Source organism: Nipponia nippon, unplaced genomic scaffold (genome assembly GCF_047370975.1).
Source record: "Nipponia nippon isolate SJK-2023a ecotype South Korea unplaced genomic scaffold, ASM4737097v1 scaffold_5, whole genome shotgun sequence".
NCBI classification, from domain to species: Eukaryota; Metazoa; Chordata; class Aves; order Pelecaniformes; family Threskiornithidae; genus Nipponia; species Nipponia nippon.
The window spans coordinates 10,897,862-10,920,708 of NW_028262369.1; the positions used below are offsets into that span (position 1 = coordinate 10,897,862).

The 22,847-nt window shown below is 39.9% G+C and overlaps 1 protein-coding gene across 1 annotated transcript; it reads left to right on the forward strand.

Moving 5' to 3' along the window:
• Nucleotides 1–11,217: 11,217 nt before the first annotated feature.
• On the forward strand, nucleotides 11,218–22,570 carry NPTX2 (neuronal pentraxin 2). The gene is made up of 5 exons (XM_009467906.2): nucleotides 11,218–11,779; nucleotides 13,283–13,499; nucleotides 17,027–17,271; nucleotides 18,864–19,043; nucleotides 20,946–22,570. The coding sequence occupies exons 1-5, from the start codon at nucleotides 11,327–11,329 to the stop codon at nucleotides 21,171–21,173; spliced, it is 1,323 nt and encodes a 440-aa protein (XP_009466181.2). The 5' UTR covers nucleotides 11,218–11,326; the 3' UTR covers nucleotides 21,174–22,570.
• Nucleotides 22,571–22,847: the final 277 nt, after the last annotated feature.

Sequence of the window (22,847 nt, forward strand, 5' to 3'; positions counted from 1 at the left end):
ACTTCTGGTTCAGGAAATTATTTCCTGGATGCACTCGAATCCTACAGCAATAGACTTGAGAATTAATACTTGGAATACATTGTGGGCTTTTTTGTCTTTTAGCCCAAAGAATTACATCTGGTTGAGACCATGCGGTTATACCATAACTGCTCCTTTGAGGCTTCATTGATGAGGCTAAAACCTTTGCCATTTTCATCTATGTGCATAATATATTACAAATGCCACGTAACGTCTTAATATGCTTACAGATTATTCAAACAGCACACGGAGGGAAGGTTATTGATACAGCTTTGACAAGGGACATGCTCAAACTGGTTAGATTATTGAAATACAGCTTTAATAAGGGAAATAATTAAAACTTGTGAATCACTTAAACAATCAAGTGTAGTGACTTCACTATAGAGAAATTGAACGTGCTTCAGAAATCTCACGTGCCGCTGAGTAGACTTTAAACATGTTTTGCAACTGCTTGTTTGAATGCTGAGTTGATTTTATTTTAGCCATGTTGGTGCCTCTTGCACTTGCTTTCTAGAAATATTGTAGACAACAGGACTTATGAGTGGGAAAGTTCACCAAAAAATCACAACAAAACCTTTGTAAGTGCTACAATAGTCTCCATAGGATACAGCATCCACACGGAAGATTTGATGTTATAAATTTCATCCCGTCAACAGGAAAAAGAAAACATATCTTTGAAGAATTAAGTCAGATGAGTCAAACTTACAATGCTAAAAGCTTGGAAGAAAATTCTAAAAATTACTCAAAAATAAGTCAGTGGGCATGAGGAGAGTTGACAGATAAATGATACTGCGTGAGACCAGCGAATGGTCAGGAAGAAAGAAATCACAACTAGAGCATGAATTCCACACAAGACTTGTGTATAGAAGAGTTAACAAATTAACAGAAATATAAAGGGTTTTCAATTAAATGTGGAAAATTGTCCTTCAGAAAGCTAACGTGCAAAATATATGCCCCCTTGATACGATAAATATTGGCTTTCATATCTAAACATGCCCTTTTAAAATTATACCGGGTATCTCATGCAGTCACATCATTATGCTCAAATGCAAGGTGCTCTTTCCAAAGGATTTGTTATGCAAGCAATACATACACATCGGCAGTTGGATTAATGGTACTCAATGGATTAATTAGAGGCTGCCACTGCAGTACGTTCAGTACTTTCTGACAGTTCAGTAATGCACCTAGGATACATCAGTTTATATCCTGTGCAACAGATTATTCCAAAATAATTTTCTCGTGTAATTTTTTAAATAGTACTTGAATTTTTAAACCTCTCTCAATAAATGCTTCCAGATACTCCAGGCTAGCTTCAGACAAATTAGGGACCCTTTCTCTTGCCCAGCTGAGCTTGGAGCTACCCTGCTTTTCTTATGATGTGTGTTTAAGTTCATTCAATGTCTATTGAGAAATGTACACAATATACTGAGTTATTTTTAGAAGACTGGAGTGTTTCTGAATGAATAGCACTAGGTAAATACACCATATTATAAAACAGTGTGTCTCACTTAAAAGATCTAAGTTATGATTTCAGCTTAGGTACAAGGATTGCTGAGTTGGCCTTAGACTAGGCAGCACTGTGGTGACTTACGGCATGCTAACTCAGGGACTCATGCGAGTATTTGCCGAATTTGAGTGAGTACAGTTCGAAGATAAATACACCTCCTATTTTTACATAGTTCCTCTGGACATTAGTATCCCATTTGGCAGTCCTCGTGATTTTGGATCAAATTGAAAATAAACATCTGCAATAATGAAAACTGTGGCTCAGGAGAATAATACTGAAGTGAGAGCGTACACCTGTTAAGACTCTGAATTTTAAGCTGTGTTGTTTCCTCTACGTTACTAAATATCTCATAAATTTTGCGCAACCTCCTTAGCAGCCACAAAGAACTGTACTGTAGATTAAAAGTCTTGAAGAGAGTTGCTTTTTGAGTGGTTGGTATTGGAATAATCTACTTGTCATAATCTGGAGCCCTCTGGTTGCTGCTCAGCAATCCCTTTTGTATCAAAGTTACACTTACTATAAAGATCAAGCCATTTATTCAAGAGTCCCAGTGCTGCAGTCAGCAATGATATACAAATCTTGTGTTTACTGCAATTGGAGGCAAACTGTGGAGCAAATCTGGTTTTGTAACGAACCTTGTTCATAGGAGCTCCCTCCCTCTGCCTTGCTCTGGAGCAGTGCTTATGGTTGTTCTCATTCTGTTTTACTTTATCTTTGTAGATCCTAAGCATCAAGAGCTTGTATCTATCTAGAAGAAAAAGCAGCTACCAATAACTAATTCCACAATGGAGCTGTCTTTCTGACTAAGCAGAAATATTACAACGTCTAACAAGAGTTCTTTAATATTCAGCAGAGATGTTCAGTTCTCCCAGCAATTTGTTTCATCACTGTTGCATTAACTCTATTTTCTAGCTTGGAAAATGGAGGAAGAGGCTTGGTGATTGAGCCCAATGCAGTATGTTATAAAGCACAGCTCTGAGTTGTAGCACAGTGGCAAGTAAGTCAGACAAGATTTTAAGAATACTCCCTTTACTTTTCCCTTTATTTTTAGAATATTCCCTTTAGGGGCTTTCATTCATAAACAGTATTTTATGTAAGCATGACAGGATGACACTAAAAATTAAATGTGAATGCAACTTAGTAAATATTATTGCAGCCCAATGTTTGTGGCACTTACAAAAAGGTTAAAAATATTCTTGCAGAAAAATATATGTATTTGCCATTTTTTTCATGTGTTAGGGAAGAGATTCCAGAATCTTCTCCTGGTTTTAAGAATTTCACTCATCTCTTCACAGCATGGTGATGGCACATCAAGCTAGGCACATCTGTAACTTGCGGTACACTACAGTGCCTGGTGCCTTTGACTTCCCAGCTCAAACAGCTAAGTACTCTTTTACCACTGCTCTGACTGAGCGTGGTCTTTGGCACACAACCCAGGATCAGGATTTGAACTTACACTTTTGGATTTGTAGCATTTCCTTGAACAGCTCGGACACTAAGCCCTTTATCAGATCAAACAACAGAAAAGAAATTCCTTGACTTATTTGACTGTGGTAGCTCAATGGCTCTGTATTGAATTATTTGCCATTGATCCAGACTAAACCAGCATCATACATAAGCTTATGTGTGCTGGATAACTTCAAGTCATAATTTTTGGAAGGTATCTGGTTGCAGTCATTTTACAAGCAGGAAGAAGCTAAGGTGATCCTCTCAGTCTCATCCTTACAATTTTAACACCCTGTGAAATCATATTGTACTTCCATAATCACAGATAAAAATTAGTTTGGTATATGCTTAATGATTCACGGAGCTAGTGAAATAAATAGATGACTGAGGCTCTTAGCACTGTACAAACAGATTGATTGGATTTTGATGTATACACATCTAATTATTTTGAAAATATGTATGTAAGTGCTCTACTTTATCTTTATTTGTCATTACTATTAACGTTTTGGATAGTTTTATGAGAGCTTAGATTTTGATGCTTTAATCCTCAGTTTTTTAATGAATTCATTTAGAAGGGGCTTAGCTTCGTAAGAACTGCTGCGAAAGTGATCTTTAGTTAAACCTGTGAAGTGTGAAAATCATCTGTCAAAGCAGATGTACAACATGTGTACTGTTAATATCTCTTTGGCCTTTAATCCTATTTTTCTGGTTTGTGTGGGCACTGACAGTTAACTCAAGTTTCAATCAAACCTAGACGAACAGGATTTGTTCCTGCCCTACAGTCAGCTAGTCAGACAATCAGTGATTTTTTTCACACTATTCACAAACTCATTAGACCTTTGTTCAGACTGGCTGAGGCACAGCCAGGATGTAGAACATGCTCTTTCATAGTCCAGAACATTTTTCACAGGCTGAAGATTAAGGATTTATGGGCAAAATATTCTCTATTTTATTTGAAAATGAAACCTATGTAACTTGCAACTGCAAATTTTTTACGTGCACTATAGAATGAAAACATTGAAGTGGGATCTGTTTCACAAATGAATTACCTCAATGCCATTCATTTCATAATAACTTAAAATATTGCTAACCACTTAAATGCAAAGTATTGAAAATGTTTACATTGCATTACTGCTATTTTGGTATGTTTTCCAACGAATATCCATCGATCTGCAAAGAAAGAAATTTAGTCTGTGACATCATGTCATGATGGCATACTGCGTGAAAGATACTGAACAAAGCAATTAAATATAAAATTACCAGTGAATTCAGATTTTAGATAATGAAAATATAGATGGGGTAATACTATTGCAATACTGAGTATTTGTATTTGATGTTAGTGAAGAGTTAGGTGGGTACCATAAAACACAGAAAATGGACAATCACTTCTCCAAAGATCTTGTCATCTTAAATGATGAAAAGATGACAACTGGTTAAACCAAAATGGAACTGGGCAAGTAGCAGGAAGGGTAAGGTAAATCTGTTACAAGCATTAAAATCAAATATGTTTATTTAGATCTACCCCTCTGAAAATGCAATTACAGCTTGGCCAAATAGAGTTAGCACAATGACAAGTAAATGCATTTTTGACAATTATAATATGAAAAGACTTGGGCTGGTTAACTCTTCTCACACACGAGTACCTCTTAGTGCAAATAACCTTACCAGAGCCAGGGGATGAAATACCCTACACAGGTCAATAGTGGAGCTGCTATCAATTACAGTAAAGCAAAAATACTTCACAATCTAACTGCCGGTGTAAATAAACTAATCTCCAGATTCACTATCAAATCTGCAGCCTGGCCCCAGGTGTTTTGTCTGGCACAGAATCCTTAGCTAAAATTACATAACCCTTTATTTTGTAATTTTCTTGTGTCAATCTTCTTCCATCTGTCCACATTCTAGTTTCTTGCAAAAACTATCTCCACAGACAATGACTTTTTTTTCCCCTCGGCCTACCACAACTCTATGGAGCCTCTCCATGGATCGTTACTTTGTCACACTCATTAGAACTTGAGATGAAACCTATTGAGGTGACTTAACATCATCTGAGAACACCAGGTGCTTTGGCATTTCACGTGTCGTATGGGTCAAGACATAATAGCATTTCTAATTGTCAGCCACAGAATGAGACACAAAAACAGTGAAAGGAGGAGGGAAATCCCTGTAGGGAGAGCTCAAGGTTATCACTCCACTTCTGACAGAATCGAAAAACTAACTCACCGACCTGAAAGACTGAGCTGCTTCTATAGTAGTGTTCTCTAATGGAAAGGCACTGAAAGTCGTTCTGCTTTTGTCCTGGATTTAATCTCTCATGTATTCTTTTCGTTCTTTCTTTGTCACAAGGTGGGTACATTACATTCTATTCTGTGAACTCTAGCTCTAAATCCACGTGTGTATTTCTGGCATGGTGACTTCAAAAATATATTTAATTTAACATATATATATGAGTGCGTGTGTGCATCTCGTACACACCTGCAGTAATATAAATGACTGATACAAACATGTATTTGTGGTTTATGCAACTGTATCGTAGAAAGAAAACAGAACTTCCCAATACCTTAATGACAGTGAACTATCTGGTCAAAGGACACAATTTCCCAGCCAGCAAAAGGGAGACTATTCACCTGCTACTGGACTTCAAAATTTGTAGGACTAAAAGGATTTCAAGGGGCTCCTATAAGCTTATTGAATCTAGAAACCCACCGAAGCAGGCCCAGGTATGGACTGTAGTAAGTATCCATACTGCAGTATTTGGAGATGTAACAGGAGGTAGTTTATCCTGCTCCTGTGCAAAGCACCGAGACACCCACAATGGAGTTTAATAACCGTGGATCATAGCTACTGCACTGAGAGCTATAGTCCATGCGGGAAGGGGTGTTAATGGAGTTAGTAGAGAGGAAATGTATCTCACTTGCTACAGAAAGAACTGCAATATTAGGTCTTTCCACAGTAGCATCTTATTTTGCAGAAACACCAAATCTAAGTGGACTAAGAGTTTTGAAAAGAAACTTCAGCAATAAATATCCAGTTCTCAACATGCAGAAGCATTCAATGCATTGCAATTTTTTATATATGCAGACTTTAAAATATATTGACATGCATTTTGCATATCTCTAGCCAAATTCTGTGTTTTGTATTGCACTTGGAATCAGGCAAAATTCTTTCAATTTTAGGGAGATAGGCATTAATAAGAATTGAGTAATAAAGGTGAAGGTCTCGGGGTTTGTTTTCCCTGCAACTAACCTATTTCACTTCTCCAATGTATTTCTAAGCCTGGCATTTTGGGCTAAATGTCTGTAGAGTACTGGGAAGATAATAGGTCCTGCAGTGGCTGATCCACTGTTTCACTGGTTGGCGATTAGTATCGGGGCGACAGGCAGCTTGTGTGTATTCCTGGAAAAGTCTCCTATTCCTGTCCTTTAGTCACCAACAGCATATGGGAATGCTGGAGGCAGTAAATTCTCTTTCAATATCTGATGTTCTTTGAACGTTCCTGCAGTGAATCTCTCTGACAAAGTTAGTTTTTACAGTGAGTACCTCTACAGCAAGTTCTGTTTTCCTTTAGCTAGAAGGAAGATCATCCTAATTAACAATTCTCAGAAAAGTAATGTATCATTTAGATGATCTAGAGAAATCCTGAATTTATTCAGATCAATGGCAAAAATCCTGGTGACTTAAAAGGGAATACATTTTTCATTTATGATTTTCATAGAACAGCCTAGGATATGGAAAGATGAGGGGAGTATGTCTCTTAATGATTGATTTCTTCTAATATTCTATCTGTATTTTATCCATAAAAGCTATATAAGATGGGAATATTAAGAACATCTAAAGTATGTTGAACAAAATCCTCATGCTGCAATATCCCTGGATGTTGTGACTCTTAAATTCTGTAGGCAAAACCCCAGTTTCATATTTCTTTTCCTGTAATTGGTTCATCACCTCTCTTCCCCCCTAAATTTCCTGATACTAACACCTGCCAGATAGCAAGTTTCTTGAAACATGCTTAAAATTTTTTGGAGTTCAGTTTTGTGGCACATCCTTAATCAGTAGCCAGGAGACTTTTATGCAGTCAGAAGTAGATATTAAAGATTAAGTAAAGAGTCTGTTCATACCTGATTACTTCAGCAAACATGTTAAGAAGGACACTGAACCGAGTTCATAATTACAGGCTCCATTGCTGGTGAATAGTTCTATAGTTTTGCTAGACTTGTTATGATACAAGTGAAATTGGTCTTTTTTGACAAAGTGATACATTCTTAAGGAATTACTAAATTTTTTTTTTTTTTTTGTTAACTTCTGGGAGTTGTAAATGGCAGCCCAAATAGCATTTTCTTAGAAGCAAATGGGTTAAATAAACTAGTATAACCTAGCTAATATAAACACTACTCTGATACAACTAATAAGCATCAGGTGAAGACTATGTCCCATTGTGATGCATAGACATACAGGAATAGAAAATTTCTGCCTGGTGAGAGTTTATAATCTGAGAAAGGCTAGAGAGGCAAAGGAATAATATGTTCATTTTATAAACAGAGAAAGGAGGCGTAGAGAAATTAAAGATAATTTTTTCAACTGTCCCTAGGGCCAGGCTGTAAAATTTACGTACTTACTGACAAAGTTGGACAGTTAGCACTTTTGAAAATTTCACTAGATTGTTAAATGCTTAACTTCCATTCCAATAAGACCTGGATTGCTAAGTCACCTATAAAAATTGTCTAGACCTGGATCTATAGGTCTAGGCTAAGTTGAGCCTTTCAGATAATCAGGCCAGTATTTCACTGAACATCTGGACAATAATGAGTGGAACAAACACAAAGTATAAAAAAACATAAGCCGCCTATCTTTCATCTAAAGTCGCTTGTACACTGCCTTTCATGTGCTTAAGCTACATTTTAAAAATGAGGCACAGTCTCCTAATTTATTTACAATTTTTTGCAAGGTTGTGTTAGTGATAGTGGCCAGACAGAAGTGTGTTAGCAAAGTTTTGTGTCAGACCTCCTGAATTCCAGACCTTCATCCAAAACACAAAACCTTTATATTATTGAGAATCCAACTGCATTTTACATACATATTGAAGTTCCAGTATTAGATATTACAGTTGTGCATCAAAGATAAAGACAGATAGCAGCTAGCATGCAAATGCTGTTTCCAAAGAGAATAAAGCCCTTTTGAAGGCAGTAGAAACTGTCAAAGTTAAATTAAAAATTAAAAATCCATTCTGTGGGCTGCAGAGATGCTAGGCTGCCTGACAGCCACAGAACCAGGAAGTTTTAAAAACCTCTCAAACGCAATAGTAAGTTATCTGGACTCGCTGGGCTTCCCCTCTACCCCAATCAACTTTCATGCCACAGTGAAATATAATCACTGTGCCTAGAAACTGTTCATCTTGGTCATAAGGAAAAACCCCCTCCTTGCAACTGTTTTTTTTAAACATCTCAAATTATCAAGTATTCAGCTTGCTTATGCCTTAATATGTAATATATTGGTGTAAAAATGATAGACTTTCTCAATTTTTTAATGATTTCTGATTTATTATTTATCATAACGTACTGCTGCATCTTAGTCACTCAAAATGAAGACTGATATGGCCTTCAACATGAAAAAACACTGGCTACAGTCACAAGCAGTATTTCAATACATTATTGCGTGCATTAAATTTAGGTCTCAGAATCTGGAAGTGGGGTAAAGTGGCGTCATTTGTGTTGTTTGGGGTTTTTTTTGAAAGCACTGAAGTACCATAGAAAAATACTAAGGATATTAAGAAGGACGATGGATAATACCTGCCTCTGTCCATGTCTGTCCACCCTTCCCCCACATTTAGGCCCTCATTGTGCCATAACTGACATTTCTGACTGTCTTTGTTGGGATTCGTTACTGTTTTACTGACCTCCCCTGCCAAAAAGAAACAGGATAGTAATAAAGGGCAATACTTCTGTTGTCATAAGCAATTTATTGCCATATACCTTACAGAACTTCAGAAGTCAGATGTTTATTGCCTGCTGCTGCTTGTATTACTGCTCAGCTTGCCTGACTATGAGATTATGACAAAATCTATCTATAATTAAGGAAAACTTTGAAGCTATACACTGCTTGAATTTGAAAAGGAGCAATGCCTTTATCACTGTCATGCATTGAGTCAAAACCTGTTTGGGAACAGCTCTGAATTGTAACGTGGGGTTTAAAATTGTGATCAGAATTTTGAAGTTTATTTTTAAGTAATATGAGGTTATTTTAATAGGGTACCATCACAATTCATCTTACAGAGCATGGAATCAAGCTGTATAAAAGCAATAGACGACTGTTGTCCTACAGTAGGGTGACAGGCCCTAAGGACAGGCAAACCCAGCATTTTACAATTATTTTATTACATTCAGGAGAAATGAGCTATAATGTGATACAGATGTGACTGAATAATCTTACATGTAGAGCAAAAAATTTGGTATGTTATTGCATATAGTTTTTAATATTTCTTGGACTTATGTGGCCTGGAAAGACACTGTGTTGACAGACGAAATGTTCCTAATGTACTTGCATGGTCCTCCTCATTGCAGCATTTTAATTTTAACCAGAATTTTAATCAGCAAAGTGATTAAGCTACGGTATCCTGTTGATTTCAATGGGTGTTAGATGTCTAACCAGGAATTAGTCAGAGCCTCTGTCCTTGAGTGGGTATTTTTTTTCCATTCAACCAGGAAGCAGTACAGTCTCTTGAGACCGGTTTCCAGACAAAAGGAGTTCAGACAGAAATCGGAGCTTCTGGTCGCTTATTGAACTCTGTCCATCCTCTGTGTTCTCTCCCCTTGAATAAGCAATATGAGCTGCATCTCTCACTTGCGTGGCTTAACATCATCTACAGTCGGCTTTGACTAACATGACTTTCAAACAGGGCATTGCTGGAGGAGTTGAGCAAATAAACTGGACTTCCGAAACAATCAGATTTAACTGTCACCGTGATACACATGCCTTGAAACTTGCTAACTCGTTCTGTGACATAAAGCAATTCACATGTTGACTGAAAAAAAGCTAAAAATCTTTTCAATGACATATTCTTTATTCCTTATTTTTATTCATTATTATTAAAAAAGTTATGTATTTCATGGTAACAGCTACTCATCCTATGGTAAAATGTCTTTAATTTCCATATATAAATTTTCTAAAAGTCTGAAATTCTACTCAAAGGTTTTAGAGTCCTAAGAGCAGCCTCTGCTGATGCCTAAGGAAATTGTTTCTCTGTTTTTCCCGGAGAGTTAACAGTTTTCATTGTATATCCCTAAGAAGTTTGCAAGAACTGTTCCGCTGATGTTTGTATGGCGCTTGGAAAAATAGACAAGGCTTCACAGATTATAAGTTTAAAGTAATTGTGATCAGCATTAAAAATATTGGATACCATGAACAATATAGCTAAAACCACAATGGTCTTACGGTCCAACAGTAGTCTTATGGTACTCTACAAAAATTTCTGAAGCTCCTTCTTAAAATGTCCCTTTCCCCCCCATCACAAATTTGAATACTGATCTGTAACTTGAACCGTGTCTCGTTTTTGTGACGGCATTATCTTTTAGCTCAAATAGCTAGTTGGCTAGTTGGCCCAGGCTAACAGTATCCCAGGCTGCGTTAGCAGGAGCACAGCCAGGCGATCGAGGGAAGGGATGATCCCTTTGCTCGGCACTGGCTGGATGACATGGAGATGCTGCGTCCAGTTTTGACCCTCCCCAGTACAGGAAAGACGCCGTCGAGCTGGAGCCAGTTCAGCAGAGGAGATCACCGGGATGGAGCCGGGCTCCTCGCCGCGGCACGCGGTGGGAGGGCGAGGGACGACGGGTGTGCGTTGAAGCAAGAGCGGTCCAGACTGGACGCACGGAGAAGCACCTTCCCCGTGGGGACGCTGGACCTGCGGCACAGGCGGCCCAGGGAGGCTGTGCAGCCTCCATCCTCGGCGGGTTCCGGGACCCGACTGGGCAAAGCCCTGAGCCACCCGGCGCGGCTCCGAGCAGCGGGCTGGCCCGGGGACCCGCCGGGCTGCCCTCCGGCCTGCCCCACCCCCCCCGCCCCGGGGCTGAGCGCGCCGCCCGCCGCTCCCGCGCGGCCGGGTCCCCCCGCACAGCCTCGGCCCCCGGGACCGCGCGGCGTCAGCGCCGGCTGCAGCCAACCAGCGCGCGCGGCGCGAGCCGGGCGCCCCGCCCACGCGCCCGCCCTGCCTATAAAAGCCGCGGGCCGGCGGCGAACGCGGGAGCCGTGTGTGGAGCCGGACGGGACGGGTCGGCGGGAGCGGCCTCCTGTCAGCGCGGCGCCCGGCTCGGCCCCCGCCCCGGCGTCCTCTCCGAGCCGTCGCCCCGCTCACCAGCCGGGATGTTGCCTGTGGTCGCCGGGCTCCTGCTCGCCGTAGCCGCGGGCGGCCGGGGAGCGGCGGCGGGGGACCAGGAGAGCCCGCCGGGGAGCCGCTTCGTGTGCACCTCGCTGCCGCTGGACGCCGCCGGCGCGGGCTGCCCGCTGCCCTCGGTGCTCATGCAAGGCAGCGCGCTGCCTCCCGAGGAGGAGCTGAAAGCCACGGTGCTGCAGCTGCGGGAGACCGTCCTGCAGCAGAAGGAGACCATCGGGAGCCAGCGGGAGGCCATCCGGGAGCTCACCGGCAAGCTGAGCCGCTGCGAGAGCGCCGACGGCAAGTCCGCCCCGGGGACGTGGAAGAAGGAGCTGGCCAAGGGCAAGGACACCATGGGTGACCTGCCGCGGGACCCGGCGCAGGTCATCGACCAGCTGAGCCGCACCATGCAGACCCTGAAGGACCGGCTGGAGAGCCTGGAGGTAGGGCCGGGGCGCGGGGTGGGCCAGCCTCCCTGCCCGCCCGCGTAGAAACTTGGAGCGACTTAACGTATAGCAGTGGCTTTGGACCGCTGGGTGGACACAACCAGTGCGCTTAATCTTTATGGAGAGAACTCCAAACTGGCCAAGCCCTGGGAGTGAGCGGCTTGGTTGGCTTGTCTTGTTTTCTTGATTATTTATCTGCTTGCTTTAACAGTAAAAATCCTGAACGGCTCCTCTGTGAATGTGTTCTCCCACTGCATGGGGTGAGATTATGGTTTTCCTGCTTGTTACCAGCTTAGTTTTTGTATTAATATGTCTAAATCTGTCTTTCTGGGAATGTGACTTCATGGGGTTTGAGGTATAAAGCTGATGTCTTGGGCAGTAAGACCTCGGCATATGGTGCTGAACAGACCAGTGGTAATGAGGAGATTGTGTTGGGCAGATTGTGCAGATAAGATGATGTATTTAGAGCTGACATAAAATACAAAGAACCTAATTCTATATGCTTGTGAACAGAAACGGGATTTGGTCCAAGCCCACCGATAAGTGATTTCCATGAGCCTTTGGACAGTGCCCATGGTTGAGTGGCACGCATGGAAATATTTTAGAGAGAGTATTCCCGCAGGAATCATGCTGGGTGTTGTGTTTTGCTTTACACACCCCAAGAGCTACATGCGTGTCTTCCTGCTCTCCTCCAAACTGTCATTGATGTTGTGAGGATGGTGAGTAACTTCCTAAAGGTTATTCTGTGAGCTCTAAGCAGTCTGGACTGCTTTTCAAGTACAGTTTTGAATGATCTGCTAGTGTAACATCCTTTTATTACTGTTGCTGTCTTTTTGAGTTTTTTTTTAGGGTTGTAGAAGGGAAACACCACTAGAATAATATGGTAGGTGGAACCATTGGTTTCTTGGTATCCTTAAAGATACTAGTGTTATTTGAGAGAGTGTGGTTTTGCTTTGGGGTTTGGGGTTTTTTTCAGTTTAAGTAAAGATACTTTCCCTGGCTAATACTTACAGTTGATCTAAAGAGCATCTGTCTCCTTTACTTTGCAAATCAAAACTGAGGAAACTTTCACTTGGTAAATTTGCTTTTGAAGTAGCTTAATTTTTTATTTAAAAAGAAATAATAGTTTTTCTGTTTACTTAAGTTGGCAATGTCACTTGCAGTAAGTAAAGCAAAAATTCACTAATATGCCACATGTACCCATACTAATGGAAGTAGACCTGGCTTCCTACATTGGTTTTATTGAACTTTAATGTATGAAGGCTCCTTCATATGAAACTCTGGAAGCCTCTAACAAAAGTGCCCTTTTGTTTCAGAACCTGTTTTGCTATACTGCTAAATGCACTGAACATGACAAGTGCTAAAAAGCAATGCCTCTTTTGTACTTGCTGGAGAATCGGTGATCTTACTTTCTTCCCTTTGAATCAGGAGCGTATCCGCATTTCACGGTTTCTGGTTTAGAAATGACAATTTTCTTTTTTCTTCTCATTTCCCCTAAAGCACCAACTCCGAGCCAATGTGTCATATGCAGCACTGCCTAATGACCTTCGAGAGATGCTTCAGCGGAGGCTTGGAGACCTGGAACGCCAACTCCTGAGCAAAGTGGCCGAGCTTGAGGATGAAAAGTCTTTGCTTCATAACGAGACGTCAGCCCATCGGCAGAGGACAGAGACAGCCTTGAATGCATTGCTAGAAAGAGTGTCTGAATTAGAAAAAGGTAATCTGCACATAATCTAAACGTTTCCCCATGCTGATTCATTTTGTTTACTTCCTCCTCCTAGTGCAGTAGTCTAAATGTGGGCCTTGAGGGAAAGACAGTTAAGGTGCTGTACTAAATAGCAGGTGACAGTGCAAATACTTGGATTCCCTTTTTCCGTTTGTCATAGGCTTCCTGCCTCTCTGCATGGCTTTGGCTTTCTGTCTCTTAATTTGGCATATGCGGGTGGTTAGGATGAAATTTGTAGTGTTTGTGGGATGGAAAGATATATAAGGAGGCAAGTGGAAATAGGAAGAAGTATGACATTGGTGTCAGGTAAATACCTAGGTAATGTCAAGTACACATCTAAGTAGAGCTGCCTTTTTTTATTTGGACTGAAAATCATATGGGCTAAATTGCTAAATGTAATTAGCACAACTGCCTTTGGTGTAATGAATGGTGTTTTATATCAGAACCATTTCCTGCTGCTTTGGAAGTATTGCTGGTGGTCTTTCCTTTTGTTGCTGGTTATGCCTCTGGGTAACTGCAGGTACTTGAATTGTGTCCTGTCCCAAGCGTATAGCCTTCAGAGTTTATAGTAGATTACACATGGTGCCACTGGGGGACACTCTCTTAATCCTAGTAATTTATTCAGATACTTAGATTAATTATTACTGAGATCTCTGTGCTTGAGTAGTCTGTTTATTTGAATCACAAATGCCCATGGAAATGAGCTAAAGAACAGAACTATCTTTCTGTATTGACTATATGTACCTACAGAGTGGACTGTGTAGGACTAGATTACCAGTAAATACCACTGCCCAATCTTTAAATGATTTGCCAAGGTGAATAGGTTCTCTGCTTAAAAGCAGCTTAATGGACATGCTTTCAAAATGGTGCAAACACACATCTCATGAATTTTAAAATGAAGCCTAATGGATCCATTTGTGTAATATTATATCTAATTTTTTTTTTTCATTTAAAAAGTGTGAAGGAGGGGGAAAAGGGAAGGAGGAAGAAGAGATCTTCTACTGGCTGTCATTTAATATTCCCTGAGAGCTAAGATAAAGCCTAAACTGCAACTAAAGTTCTGGAGAATTAGTGGCCTGTTAATGTCTTATGTGGCAAGAATTGCTAGTCCTTGTCTCTGAAAGATGTGACTCATATCAGCAAGTCATCAGAAAGAGAAAGGGAGTTGTGGGAGAGCAATAATGTGTGATTTAAATAGGTTAAAAATAGCCTGTTCCCACTTTTTTTTTTGTATGTGGTGAGAGAGGGCTGTCTTCTAAGTCTCCAGGGAAGTGAAGAATTTGGGCCAGGAACCAAGACACAGGCTTTCTTTTAGTTGTGTAATTTGCTCTCTATTACAGTGCAGCTTAGCTGTTCTGTGCCTTTGGTTCCTCTGTCAAATCAAAGTGAGGGTAATCATGATCTAAGAACTTAACGATTTTGCAGATTAAATGCAGTCAATATTTGAAGTGATCTGGCCTCTTTTGACAATAGTAGTTCTTGTGTTGCTTTAATTTTAAAGGCTGTATTGTTTAGCATCTCTTCCTGACAACTAACTAGAGCGTCATAAGCTCCTCATTGTCCTGAGACTAAATAAATGGAGGAAAAACTATCATTATAGGGTGGCACTATGAACTTTGGCTTTTTTAATCTCTTGTTGTGACAGCTGTCTTCAGTTACCAGTGGGGCAGAAGAGTTTGAAGTTTGTACAATTGTTATGATTCCCAAAGTCTTCTGGTAATTCCTTCACCGGTTGTCTCCACTGACAGCAGTAGATGATGCATTAAAAAGCAGGACTGGGTGGAGGAATAATCCTGCAACTAATAGTGCCTGGACTTACATGTGATTCCTAGCTTTGCTGGAGACATGAACAGGTCACTTGCTATGTCTAAATCGATTTTCTCCATCTCTAAAAGGGAATAACAATATTTCTTGTCCATCTTGTCCAAAAATAATTCAGATTCTTTAGGAAAAGGATTGTCTTATCCTGTGCATGTGCCCATTGCCTGAAACAGGAGGATCTTGTTATCATTTGGAGTTGTGGATGTTTTTCAGTTTGTTCTCATGACTTGAAAAAGCAAAAAAGATTAATATTGTTCATTCTTTTCCAACCCATTATTGCTTTGTTAAGCTCTTTCACAGAGTGACTAATGCTCTTAAATGGAGTATGTTTCTTTTTTTTTATATGTGAGATTTGTTGTACCAGCCTAGTGGAGGTTGCTCAACATTAGCCCTAAGGCCCTGGGGTGTTTGGTTTTTTTCTTAAAATTTAGAATATTTCAGTTTTTGGTCTGTAAATTCCTCAAGACAGATGCAAGCATCAGACAAGCTTTTTCTTCTTCCACCCCCTCATTCTGTGAAAAATGCAGTCAAAACACTTCAGTTGCTTCTGAGAATGGGAACTGAGAGAATGCCAATGGTTTAAAAATAGCATATGAAAATTGTGGCAACCTTTTGTGACAAGAGCTCATCGTTTGGATTGGATTGTGAAGTTTGGCAAGGGGATTGAATTTGTTTCAGGAATGTGAGTAAAGGAAATGAGCAGGACTCAGAAGAACAGGTTGCTAAAAGGTTGAGGGTGACACTCCACTACAGAACTGTGGGGTTTTATTTTGTGCCACAATGTGGGATTTGTCTCTTAATACTTAATTCTAGAAAATTACTTGTAAGCAACTACATCAGGAGTATACACAAACTATATAATAGAGTATTGCAACTTTAGAAAGTTTTGGTCTTAGGAGTTCTAAATTTTGTAAACATCTCTGGAATGTTTCGCTGGTTTTATCACATCTTTTAGAAAAAGGTGGATAATAATTTCTGCTTTTATATTTAAACAAATGTCTAATGTTTTTGTAGTTCATAACTTTATATTGCATTTTTCTTCAGGTCACTTTGAACTTCAGCTTTATATTTTTGTTCAGATCTCCTCCTGGTTTGTCTACAGGACAGAAATCAGTTCTACTAAACTTAACTCTGCTTTCTGGAATATGTCAGCTTTTTCTTATTTCAGATTGGCCACCCAAAATGAGAGTATCAACCTGTTTCTCAGCCTGCTATCTGTGAAATGGAGATGCTGCTGCTAGCTCCCTGTGTAGCAGTAGTAGGAGAAGAAATACTGCTTTTTAAGCACTGTGCTTTAATAATGAATATACCAGAGAATCCATGTTTAGTAACAGTAAATACCTTTTAAAACAGTTTGAATTGTTTGAAATAGGCAGGCCTCCAGTCATGAACTGAGCAATGCATAAAGAAAATATTTAACAGCCTCTCATTAGTTGTCTGCCATCTATTCTTTTGCTCTAAATGAACAGGAAAAATAAGCTAAGTAATTAGCATGATGTGTATAAAATTGAGTTGTATTTTTCTGCGCTGCAAAATCAACATTCAGTAATACTACTTCAATATATTTTTTCTGTACCTCTCTAAAGTGATTAAAATTCCGAACATTCTCAATATCAATTATATTGTTTCTTAACCTGAAGTACAAATATATTGTTTTGTTTAATGTTAAAGGTTTGTCTTCCTCAATGTAATTCTAGGTAACAGTGCATTTAAGTCACCTGATGAATTCAAAGTCTCCCTTCCTCTTCGCACAAACTACTTATATGGGAAGATCAAGAAGACTCTGCCGGAGCTGTATGCCTTTACTGTATGCTTGTGGTTGAGATCAAGTGCTTCTCCTGGAATTGGCACTCCATTCTCATATGCTGTTCCTGGGCAGGCTAATGAAATTGTCCTCATAGAATGGGGGAATAATCCAATTGAACTGCTAATTAATGATAAGGTGAGAATCTACTAACTCTTCTTTATTGTCTACATTATCAGAATAAGGCCCAAACCCTTGGTACCTACCTCTCTAGTAACTCTCATTCTCTCTGAGAGAAGCCAGCTCTGGGCCTTTGAGATGTCTGCTTGTCTGTTGTCCATCTGTCTGTTGGAAGTTCATAAAAGTACTCAAAACAAAATCAAATGGTACATATGTTTGCATGTTGAGACAAAGTAGCATGACATCTAGATGTGCACATGCTTATGCTTGTCCTCTGAATGTACAAGCAGATCTTGGCTTTGTGTTTGTTTTACGAAACAGAAGGAATATTTGAAGCCACACTATTACAGAGCCTGTGAATCTAAGCCAGTTGCAGTATTTCTTTCTAATACTACAAGTTCAGATATGTTAAAATGAATTTGGCAGAAGGCAGAGAGCAAAAAGCATGTAATTGTGGCTGGTTTTGGTATGTTTAAGTGACTGAACATCAGTTTAAATACAATTTTTTCAGACGTTAGATACAAAAAGCAACAATTGTCTCGCACTACTTCATACCACTGATGGTTTCTGATAAGCTTCAGGATGAGGCTTGAGGAAAACAAGACCCATTGAAACTTGACATTAAAACAGATTATAAATACTTCCTTTCTTCCCACCTTCAGTTTGGGCTAGCTATGAAATATAAAGAGCTGATGGTAGCTAAGTGACTTGATTTGAATCAGTGTGAGCAAAACTAGATTCTTAACTTGGCCAGGCTGCAATGTAGCATAACTTGCCTTCAGGTGCCATCCCTTGTTTCCTTTGGCCTGTTAGGTTTCCTAGTAACTCGCTGCTCTCTGAGGGATCAGGTGTTTACAGATCTACAACACAACTCAGGTGGCTCAGTCGTGTGGCTGGTTAAGGGCTTTTAACAGTCCTATCATCCTTCCATATAAATAAAAGTGAAAAGGTGATTATTTTTAATGGTTTGTGGAAGAGAAGGAAACTTGAGTCTGCTTATCCTTAGCAATAACTTTTTCTCTTCAATATTACATCAGTACCACTAATGTTCTGTGAGGCTTTTTTCTCCCACATCACAGCTGTTGCATAGCCCACTGGATTTGTGTCTTTATGGTGACTTGAGTAAGTTTTCAGATCAAATTCCTAAAGGAGCATAATTCCTCCTTATTTGGAGCCCTACATAACAGTTCCCCCAAGTTTTACTGGAAGCAGGCACATCCGTTTGTCAGAGTTGCTACTGCAAATGGTGCAGGCAAACCCCAGATTTTAAAAGAAACTTAATGTGAGCACTGAATGGAAAGTAAGGACTAAGCACTGAGATTTAAACAACAAATGTCACAGATTAATATGCAGGATCAGTGGACTGTTAGCAGCTTAGACTCTGGTACTTGTGTGACTTGAGTCTAGATGAAAGAGGCTCACATGTAGAATAAAAAGCATGGCTGTATTCCTGAATACAGGAGAGCTGGGGCAAAGTAGGAAGATGTGGACTAACTTCTACCTCTGAAGTTTTTTGCTTCTGAGGACAGACTAAATACTGTCCCTTTTTAAATGTTGTGCTTGAACTGGTAGATGTGGTTTGCAACATGTAGTATTTCTTTTTTTTGTAGGTTGCCCAGCTCCCTCTCTTCATTAGTGATGGAAAATGGCATCATATCTGTATAACATGGACAACCAGAGATGGAATGTGGGAGGCTTTTCAGGATGGTGAGAAGCTTGGCACTGGGGAGAATCTTGCTCCTTGGCACCCAATTAAACCTGGAGGTGTCTTGATCCTGGGTCAGGAACAGGTGAGTGAATGACAGTGTCTTCCAGGGTTTTTAAAAAAAAAAAATCAAAACTCCCCAAACAAACAGCAGCTGTGAGAAAATTTCCCTTTGTTAAACACTTGGTCCTGCTGTATACACAGTATCAGAAAGATTAAAACGAAGCAACAAACACTTAATGCATTCACACATTGGTATATTTTGTTTCATTTATTAAATATTCAGAATATTTGTTGCAGCTATTCCTGTTCCCACTCTTAGTGCTCCAATGTGTAACTTCGTCAGCGATCTGAATAATGCCTTAAATTAAGTCCTTTGAGCTAGATTGCTGGTAACTAGCAATGTGGCCACTAAAGTTACAGAAAAGGACAGAATTGGCAAGCACTGTTGTATGAGCAGTCAGAATGGAGCTTGCTGAAAGCAAACCAAGTATAATTGCTTTGATTTATTTTAATTTTTTTAATTGAGGCCAAATTGACTGTCCCCTGTAGCAGTTTACTGTTTTTTTTTTTTTTTTTTTTCCCCCCTTCCTTTCCTCTTTATCACAAGAATAGTAAGAATGTTAGTCCTTGAGCCCCAGAATAGACCAAGGAAAGTGTGTGTATGGCGGTGAGGGGACCAACAGCTGTGGGCACTGGAGTGCTTGTGGGTATATCAGGATCTTTTATAATTTGGCCTGCTACAGAGAATTCCCTGCAGACTGAATTCTGCAGCTTTTCAGGTATGTAACATATTTTTAGAATAGTGGAGTCTGTCACTCATTCAGAATTTGATGTCTACTTTAAAGACGAGTCTGAAGTCAAAGGTACGAACTCAAAATCAGACATTTGGTGTTTCATTAAAGACGTAGGTAAATAACTCTCCTAATGCAAATGCTAATAAAGTTTGAATATTAGTACTGCCAACAGAAAGCATTCAAGAGGTTAAGGATAAGTCCTTTTTGAATACTGAGAAAACCCCAAGGATTTTGAATCTCGGCTCTTCTAGTTAACATCTCATTAAGCTATCACCTATGTGTTGTGTGGCTCTTCGCATTTTTTTCTCTACCTGTTCTTTGTATGATTGTACATATACTAAAAAAAAAAATTGTAATGAATAGCAGGAAATGGCCTTTCTCCAGGATTCCCAGGTTCACAATGGGGCAATAAAAGAGTTTTGTCCTGATACTGATTGTAGTAGATACTTATCCATGACATAAATGACAGAATGGTAAATTCAGAATCCTAATACGCTCTGCATAGCAGATGCTCCAACTCGCTATTAAGTGGCTGACAGCTTTTCTGTAACTCCCTCATGGCATTTGCCTGTACTGTGCTTGGTTCTATCCTATGCTATCAGTTTCATGTTAGTGTGATCACACAGAATATGTGATTTCTGTCCTTGAGTGTTTGCACTTAGGCTTATGCAGTAGCAGTTTGAGTTAGTCATTTGGTACAACCAGCCTGTGTATTTAGATCCAAAGATTGCATCTTATACGCCCTGCAGACAGTTGGTCAAGGGCTGCAGTTACAGTTTACTCCAAAAGTTTTATGGCTATAGATTAATCTTAGACATCTATGAGGTTCTTGCTGAAGTTGCCCTGTGCCAAGCTTGCAAAATGGCTCCTAAATTAGCCTCAATATTTAAAGCTGCCTTCCTCCTCTACTGCTTGGGGGCAGGGTTAGTTATGTATAGCCTTTGTGTGATGGTGTACAGTCACTGCTGTTTGCTTTGAATTGTTTTGACACATTTCAGATTGGAGCTTTTAACTGTTCTGTAGAACATCTTGTGCAAAGTAGCCCTTCTAGAAACTTGACGTTGTTTGTCTCTGTGACCTTGCTCTGCACCTCCTTTTGGCAGTGTGGCTGGGGGGGAGGGTCTTCAGGTTTGAAGAAGAAAATACTGAAATAACCTTCTCATCTAATCCTAACTCTTGTGTGCCTAAAGGACACAGTAGGAGGAAGATTTGATGCAACTCAAGCCTTCGTTGGGGAGATGAGCCAGTTCAATATATGGGACAGGGTCTTAAAAGCTGAAGACATCATGAATATTGCTAACTGCTCTACCAACATGCCTGGCAACATCATACCCTGGGTTGATAACAACGTTGATGTGTTCGGAGGTGCTACTAAATGGCCTGTGGAGACATGTGAAGAGCGTCTGCTAGATTTATAGCTGCAATTGTTTCCCATTCAAGTGCCCCCTTTAGTAGGACAATCTTCTGTGCGATCTAAAGCACTTTTTTTCTCTCTGTCCTTCCCCAGTCTTAACTCTTCAAAAGAATAAAAAAATTGAGTAAACTGCCTCAGTGCAAAGATAGCTGCTAGTCTGGGGCATTGAGCCTGACAATGAAAGAAGCACTTCTTGGCTAGAGCGGCCCTTACTTTCTTATGGCCTGATCCAAAAATATGCTTTGGCCTGCAGCAGCCTTTCGGTTAGGCCGGACTTTAGTACATCAGTTCTTCTGGAAGGGAGAGGGAACAGCTGTGCACGTTAAGTATAGTACTCCTTTTGATAATGTGCAGTGCTGACAAAGCGCTAAGATTAACCGGCTAAATGTGAATCCTTCCTTCCAGTCTATCGTCTCCCCTTTGAATTGAAGCCATTCTTTTTTAGCCCTTTTTAAAGAAATCACTTAATCCTTGCACTACAGTGGTTATGGTGCAACTATGGGTGGAGCAGAACAGCCACTGTCTGAGTGCAAGGGTCTTGCTTTTTAATTTGCAGATTAGAAATCCTTATTTTATGATAAGGAGGCAATGTATTTGAGAGATGCTGTTGTAGTTCAGTTTGAAGAATGGGCTGTGCAATCAGCATAGCTCCATTGACACAGAGATGCTTCAGGTAAGGTTCTGTACCAAAGCCTGTCTTTCGCTAGCCTGGATGGATGAAAGATTGTATTTGTATTTTCTGTAGGCTGAATGTACTGAATTTTTAGTGACCTGGCTTGTAAACTTTTCTCTGTTTCTCTTGCTTTAGTCAATGTCTTTATTTTTTTAAATATACAAGCTGTGATTAAGTGAACTTCCATTTTGTTTTGCTTTGAAAGGCCTTTTTATGAGCAAGTGCCAAAGTTCAGTTTCTGCTTGCTGAGGATTGCTACATATTTTTGCAGCATAAGTCTTCTGCACTGTTTTCTATGTTATTATAATGGTCCTATGTAATATGAAAATGTGCTGTTTTTTCAATTCTTGTTGACTGTCTCTTCTGTAAGCACTGGGCTGACTACTATATTTTTTTTTATCATTTTCTCTCAATATTTTGCAAACACTGTTGCTGTTTCCTTGGCATTGATGTGACTACTTGGTTTGTGGCTCGCAGATAGCAAATGCACTGTACTGGGAAAGAGTTAATACTTTTGTTATTTAAAAGAAAAAGTATTTAAGGGGGGGAGGGGGAAATTTATAAAGCTAAATATCATATTTTATTTTTCATATGTTTGACTTGTAAGAATAATATGGTGACAGTCCCATTTGTAGGATAAAGTTACATATTTCCATTAATATGTAGTATGCTGTTCTTAAAAGAAAATTCTTATAATGAACTTTTAATTAAAATGCACTGTAAAATGAGTCTTTTAATTCCTTTATAGTCAGACAAGACACTGCATGGTCTCTTTTATAGCTGCTCTGAGTTCAGCTCCTCTCTCTCTAGACTGATAGAAGTACAGTCCTGTAAGAAGTTATCTTTATTCCCTACATGTCTTACATCACAGTCTTCAACCAAAAGGGGATTAGGTGTGTGTGTGTGTAACCTTAACTGGGGAGAGGCTCTCCACAGCTGGATGTGGTGGGGTGTCTGAAGCTCAGGCTCAGACCTGTCTGCTACCACTGCCCTCTCATAGGCACT